This window comes from Anguilla rostrata, chromosome 1 (genome assembly GCF_018555375.3).
Source record: "Anguilla rostrata isolate EN2019 chromosome 1, ASM1855537v3, whole genome shotgun sequence".
In the NCBI taxonomy this organism is placed as follows: domain Eukaryota; kingdom Metazoa; phylum Chordata; class Actinopteri; order Anguilliformes; family Anguillidae; genus Anguilla; species Anguilla rostrata.
The window spans coordinates 78,401,975-78,409,606 of NC_057933.1; the positions used below are offsets into that span (position 1 = coordinate 78,401,975).

General features: G+C 47.1%; 1 protein-coding gene across 1 annotated transcript in view; it reads right to left on the bottom strand.

Moving 5' to 3' along the window:
• Positions 1-7,632, bottom strand: part of zbtb8os (zinc finger and BTB domain containing 8 opposite strand) — a 24,844-nt gene that overhangs the window by 5,156 nt on the left and 12,056 nt on the right. The window contains exons 5-6 of the mRNA XM_064302991.1: positions 1,652-1,704; positions 266-302 (exon numbers count right to left, since the gene is read on the bottom strand). Of these exons, the coding sequence (XP_064159061.1) occupies positions 266-302; positions 1,652-1,704 (90 nt within the window). The remainder of the gene's footprint in view (positions 1-265; positions 303-1,651; positions 1,705-7,632) is intronic.

The following is a 7,632-nucleotide window of genomic DNA, read 5'->3' on the forward strand; positions in this document are numbered from 1 at the left end:
CTCCCTCCCCTCTCTCCCCCACCCCCCCTACCCCTCCCCTCCCTCTACCCACTCCCTCCCCTCTCTCTCCCCCCCACCCCTCCCTACTCCCTCCCTCCCTCTCCCCCGCCACCCCTCCCCTACTCCCTCCCCTCCCCTCCCTCTCCCCTACTCCCTCCCTCCCTCTCCTCCCCCGCTGGAAAATACTTTGGAGGCTCCCATCCACACACGTGCACAAACACACACACACACACACGCACACGCACACACACACACACTCACTCACCTGAGGGTGTTTAGCAAGGCTGAATTCCTCTCCCCACCTATAAAAATCGAATCCCACAAAGACTTGGTTAGAGAGAGAAAGAGAGGGAGAGGAGAGGCAGACAGGAGCAAAAGGAGCAAACGCTTTGCGATCGAAGGGGTGTGGACTCCTGAAAGCAAAGGTTTGCTTGTGTTTGCTCTATGTCACTGTGCGCGTTCGCTCATGCACGCATGTTGTGCGGGAACACGTCGTGTGCGTGTAACCTGAACCTGCAGACGTGCCCTTTGTTCGCTTGTTTTGTTCAAATGCGCTTTTCTTCACTGTTTCAACTTATAGCGCGAGGCGCTACCTCGTGACTGAAGGGCCGGGTTTGGTCCCCTTTTGTTGGGACTGTACAATGAAGGAGCCTTGCGCATAGCACCTCTTATTCTTCAAAGGCGTGAGAATACGAAATATGTGATTAGAATGTTGTTAACTGAACACAGGGCGGCAATGTAACACAGTGAGTTAGGAACTGGGCTTGCAACCGAAAGGTCATAGGTTCGATTCCTGGGTAGGACACTGCCGTTGTACCCTTGAGCAAGGTACTTAACCTAAATCGCTTGAGTATATATCCAGCTGTATAAATGGATACAATGTAAAATGCTATGTGAAAGTTGTCTAAGTTGCTCTGGATAAGAGCGTCTGCTAAATGCCTGTAATGTAATGTAATGTAATGTAACATTCTAATGGTGATGTCACAATCACTACTGGTGACTAAGAGCAGTGGAGTTCTAGAACACTCGCTTAGAATTCTGAAGAAGAAAAAAAAACTGCAAAAAAAAAAAAAAACCTCAAACGGATGCTCTTCAAACGGATGAAAAAGAATTCTGTGGGTGAATGCTGGGAAAAGAAAACGCTCTGAATAAAAACTTTTTATTTTTCCTGTCCTTTCCTGTTTCAGCATGACAATGCGCCTGGGCTCACAGCGAGGTCCATATTGAAATCGTTTTGTAGATATCTGTGTGGAAGAACTTGACTGGCTTGCACAAAGCCCTTACTTCACCCCCATCCGGCACCTCTGGAATCAATTGGAAAGCTGCGTGCCAGGCCTAATGGCCCACTCAGTGCCTGATCTCACCAGTGTTATTCTGGCTGAATGCAATGTTCTAACGTCTAGTATGAAGCCTTCCCAGATGTGTGGAGGTTGCTATAGCAGCAAAAGGTGGACCAAACTCCATATTAACGTCCACAATTTTGGATGAGATGTTGGACGTCTTTTGGCCACGTGGCGTACGTATAATACCGGGTGCGGTACGGTACTCGACTGAAACGAGACGCAGTTCAGGAAGCACCTGGGTCGGGGCGGACGAGGTCGTGATGAAAAAATCAGAAACGGGAAGAGGCGGGACGCTCGGTGAAACTCACCCGATGGAACGAATTTGGAAACGCATCCGATCGATGTGCAGAACCTTCACCTCCTGCAAGCACAGAGGCGTCAGCGTTAAAACGACAGGCCCAAATCTGACTGGCCAGTGCCGTGATCAGCCCTTATGTCTGAACAACACATTAACGACAACACCCGAGGGCAAGGAAGTGCCAATCCCACACTCATCACAGAATATATTACATTACAGGCATTTAGCAGACCACCTTATCGAGAGCGTCTTAGCGACAACTACTTAGCATTTTTTTTTTTTTACATTGTGTCCATTTATACAGCTGGATATATATACTGAAGCAATTCAGGTTAAGTACCTTGGCTCAAGGGTACAACGGCAGTGTCCTACCCAGGAATTGAACCTATGACCTTTCGGTTACAAGCCCAGTTCCTTACCCACTGTGCTACACTGCCAGTAATCATTGTTTCCACCTGTGTCTTGTTTCTCAGCGCATTTAAGCTGCCATTGTTCAAAGTTCAGTTGTTCTGTCTTGAAGTCTCCTGCCTAGTGCATGCCTACTGGGGGTTTTCCCAAGTTAATTTTGCTAATTACATCATCGTTTCACCGTTCTCCCTGCTACCTGCATCTCTGCATTTGGACCACCTCAGTTCCACGTGACAGTCATATAACGGCCAGAGGACTGGGCTTGTAATTCAAAGGTTGCCAGTTCGATTCCCAGCTGGGGCACTGCCATTGTACCCTTGAGCAAAGCTACCAATCCCTGAATTTCGTCAGGACAAACATCCAGCTCCGTAAGGGACTAGCAAGTAAAAATGTTACCCGTGCAAGTTGCTCAGGATAAGGGCATCGGCTAAATCCTCAAAATGCTAATGAAAATCGTTGGAAAGTCTTCACTCACAGTATTTAAATACACACAGAACGTTCTTGGCGGCAGAGGCAGATTCCCAGGTTAAAATACACTGAGGCCGCTGTGGGATTCCTCGCTAACCCACAACAGATGTGAGTATTTGGCATGACCGTGGTGCCTCTCGGGGCGGCCTTCGGGACGCTGTGTGGTTTGGAATAATCGTGTTGAATCGGTAAAAGTGAATCACGCCACTGACTCACACGTGTGACTCACTGAAAGTAAAACGAGGTCTCGACCGCGCTGCCCTGACACACTCGATGCGAATAACCACAGAGTAACCGCCCCCCCTCCCTGCATTTGACACAATGTGGACATGACACTGAGCAGAGTGACATCATCCCGAAAAGTGAAATGTTTCATTGGGTTTCCCTTGGCGCCCAGACGCCACCCGTGAAGCAGGTTTTTTAAAAAAAATTATTATTTTTTTAAAAACCTACCGTAAGCCGGTCAAAGCCACATCTCCACCCCTCTTCCTGACTGAGACGGGTACGCGTCACGCGTTTAAACCGCTCGAACACCACCGGACAGATTACCCAGCTCTTTTCAAACTGCCAACGGCGGTCCAGTTGTGACAGCCTGGAGACAGCGTCCCGCCCCCCCGCCCCCCCGCTCCCCTCCCCTCTATATTAGGTCATCAGCAGCGCCACCGCAACGACGACAGTGACAGCATTGTGGTCTGTGCACTTAATAAACTCCCCCATCGGGGGGGGGGGGGGGGGGGCGGCAGTGTAGCACAGTGGGTAAGGAACTGGGCTTGCAACCGAAAGGTCGCAGGGTCGATTCCTGGGTAAGACACTGCCGTTGTACCCCTTGAGCAAGGTACTTAACCCGAATTGCTTCAGTACATATCCAGCTGTATAAATGGATACAGTGTAAAAGTTGTGCAAGTCGCTCTGGATAAGGGCGTCTGCTAAATGCCTGTGATGTAATGTAACGGAAGCCATCTGTCCGCCTGCAGCCAACGCTGCTCCCCCTCACAAAATATAGATTGTTTCTCTGCAGTCCTCTCTCTGAGGGCCCAAATGCTTTATTTCCGCATAAGCTCCGAAAAACAAGCCTGTGTCTGCTACTTTCAACATCCCAACACTATCTTCCACTTCCCTTCAGGATCGCCAGACCCCTCATGCCAGATACTCATAATGCTAAGATCAAAAGCTATAGCTATAGACACTTCTGGGGATTATGAACCTCCTTGCATGTAGTGGAGGCATAGTGACAAATGTTCATTCACTGTTAACCCAACTGTACGGCTAAAGAACTTTGCGCTATGAGTCGAGTGTGACTGATTGTTGACTGTCTCACACTAATCATAGGCCGCGTGCGTAAAATGGTATTAGTTCATAGTGAGTTTCTGTGTACTGGTGCAGCAACCTTGTTGAGAGAGCGTTTCACTTATGAATCATAATACTGATACTGTAACGTCTGACTAGTCACTACATTCTACATTGTATGTACGGAATTGTATTGTGCTACACTGTGCCAGTATCCTATCCAAAATTACAACCAAACTGCTTAACTTCCAATAACAATTATTTGTCATTAAAGCTTATATTTTTGTATACCTGTGTTTGTGTTTCCTCTCTCATGCTGATGGAATGATCCACCAACGAAGCCAAACAGAGACATTTGAATTTATAAGTGCCGAGGGTCAAGTGCCGATGGGCAGCAGTGTAGCACAGTGGGTAAGGAACTGGGCTTGTAACCGAAAGGTCGCAGGTTCGATTCCTGGTTAGGACACTGCCATTGTACCCTTGAGCAAGGTACTTAACCTGCATTGCTTCAGTATATATATCCAGCTGTATAAATGGATACAATGTTAAATGCTATGTAAAAGTTGTGTAAGTCGCCCTGGATAAGAGCGTCTGCTAAATGCCTGTAATGTAATTCCCTCTAAATAATTTTAAGTGTTGAGGTTGATAAAGGGTGATCTCCAGTTATCCCGAAGCAATGCAGGTTAAGTACCTTGGCTCAAGGGTACAACGGCAGTGTCCTTACCCGGGAATCGAACCTGCGACCTTTCGGTTACAAGCCCAGTTCCTTACCCATCTGGGTTCACTCAAGGTTAAAGTCCTGACTGGATAACAACAGCGCACTTGGTTGCACTTCGTATTTTGGCTCTGCTAATTACAGGGTAATTTTCCATCCTACCCTGCATTTTAGTCAAAACCACAACACTTAATGTGAAGTCTGTAGGGAGGAAACAGGGCCCCAGTCCCGGGGGTGCCACGAATAAAACTTTGAAAATTCCGCTTTCACAGCACATGCGTGCGAAGGGGGTGTATGTGGCGGCCCGGCGGCCCGTACCCTAGGAACGAAGAAAAGATCCGCGCTGAATTTGAACAACCAGTCATCCAAGAAGTGAAACAGCAGGGACTCCATGTCATCTCCTAGAATACAGAGAGAGAGAGAGATTAGAATACAGAGAGAGAGAGAGAGAGAGAGAGAGAGAGAGAGAGAGAGAGAGAGAGAGAGAGAGAGAGAGAGAGAGAGAGAGAGAGAGAGAGAGAGAGAGGAGAGAGAGAGAGAGAGAGAGAGAGAGAGAGAGAGAGAGAGAGAGAGAGATTTTTTTACTTCGATGCGCACAGGGAGATTCGCCACGGTGCCTCGACAAGCGTTCCGTGCGAATCTCAACGAGGCAGCCACAAGCGAGGGTTTAACTATACTGTTGAGAGGTTGTGGTTATTGCCTGGCATGAACGTTCCCAGGGAGGAATACACATTGCAACAGACAGACTGACGCGGGGGACGCCCAAATGGTAAATGCCACTTGGCACCCCTTTGATCTGTGGCTACTGTACATCCTTAGCAAACAGTGACTGAACTCTATTTGCAGCCATTTGTCTCTAACAACGTGAAGCAGCTACAGACTGTGAGTGTGGGAAGTCACAGAGTGCGAGTGTGGGAATGCGTGTTCGGATGAAGTTAAGGCACGTGAAGGATCTTAATTGTTCAAACCTATCACATGCTGAGATAACGGCCAACGGTCGCTCAAGCTCAATCTAGCTGGTCAGTTAGCAAAACTGGCTTGAGCAACGCTGCAGCAACTCGACCAAATGGGAAGAAGTTACACATTACATTACATTACATTGCAGGCATTTAGCAGACGCTCTTATCCAGAGCGACGTACAACAAGTGCATTGGTTCACGATGTAGAGGTGCAAAAGAAACACTAGAGTGTAGTAAGGATCGTAGTGCCAGGAGTGACCACATCGATCAGGACTCCAACCCTGTAGAGTAAGCTGTTCAGCGAACAAGAATCCTACCAAGTACAAACTAGCACTATCACATTTGCCTAATCAGACTGCCAAATACACTAACGTAATCATATTATCCTCACTAGGCACAGTGAGCTAAACTATAGGCTAGGGAGGGGTGGGGAGAGGTGCAGCCTGAAGAGATGAGTCACTGTTGACTCAAACAAAGTTTGTTTTCTTTCGCACTGACGCGTGAAGGCGATGAAACGAACCCAACGCATGCGATCTGTGCTTCTCTCTGAACCCTGCGCAGGGCCTGCTGCAGCAGATAAAAGAGAGAAGCTTTTAGAGAGCCTCCCAGAAAGAGTCTGTGGTTCCGGTGTTGTAATTAGCAGAGCGCTTGGGCGGACGGGCGTGGTGGGATGGGTGTGGTGGGGGGAGGTGGGGGTGGGGGGGGTTGGGTGTTGTCGGGTATGGGTCACGTTTAAAAAGTTCACCCGTGGGGAATAGGCGGAATGCATTGGTTAGCTGGGTTGAGTTAAGCCGCGTTTCCACCAAAATTATTCAGTCCCAGGAACTACTTTACCAGGAACTAAAAGGTTCCTTCAGCCAATGGTTGTCTGCGTTTCCACCGGGGTCTAAAGTACTGCGAAGATTAGGCAAATTAGCTCACTGACGTTGTCGTCGGTCCATCTGTCATATGATTTCTTCTGTAACCCCATACTACCACCGAAGTAGCCTACATTATTTTCTAATAACCGGGACAGCCCGGAGGGGTTTATTCCACTTATATACAACGGGTTACCAACAATGACTATATATGGTTACTTTTGTATTTATTGATTTTCATATATCCTCTCAAACACATTCATTAACAGCAGAAAACATGCACACGTTGTAAACAATTTGCTGTTTTATTACTTTCTCGTCGTCAATTCCATATAGGCTAATCGCAAAATGACAAGAATAGAACGAAAACTCGGACTTGCGTGAAAATGTAAATTAGTAGTGGTACAGCCACAGTTTGCTTTCCTTCGAAGTTACTGCTAGCCGAGCAGCGAAGTGTGCCCTCAGATGCGAACCATGCACCATAAATGAGTCCATAGTCTTCCTGGTCTTTTCGTGGAATTGAAAAATGGCAGTAAAATTCGGCAGTCTGAAAAAGCTAAAGGGAAGATTACTAGAATTAACCTGTTATTTTACCCGGATAAAAAGTGCGGAAGGTGATTTCCAGTTTGCTTGTACTGTATCACCAATGTTAATTATGCAGAACTACCGCATACCTCACATAACTGGGATCAAACGTTTGAGTCAACAACGGGCTAACAAAGAAAACCGGAAAAGAAAATATTCAGCCAAACCCTATTAACCCTTTGAATGTTTTGGTGCCTAGTAAAATGCTGTCCCGCACGAAGCTTGCATTTTAAAAAACGAAATACAAAGCAAGAAAAAAACAGAAAGAAAAGTTATAATTCCAAAAGTTGGAGGCATAACCAAAAATAGGCTACTGCGCCGAAAAAAAATACAATTTTTTTTAAGTTTTTATGAAAAAAATTGGTTTTCCCCCTGCATATTTTCAAACAGGGGGTAATGGGGGAAAAAAAAAATAAACACAAATGCTAGAGTACCCGACCAATCAAAATGTTCAGCGCGCAAGCTCCACCCAAAAGGTTCCGTACTTTCGGAAAATATACCCCCGAGCAGGAACTTTTTTGGGGGGTAAAAAAAAACCCCCGAACTAAATTTAGACCCTAGTTCCTGCGGTGGAAACCCGAGTTCCCCAAAAGGGGTTCCTATTCCGGGGTATATTCCTGCGTGAAACGCGGCTTTACATCTGGGAATCCCCGAAAGCGCCGTCTGGGATGGCAAAAAGGGCCGGGTTTGTTTCGTGAGCCTCCCCTTGTGA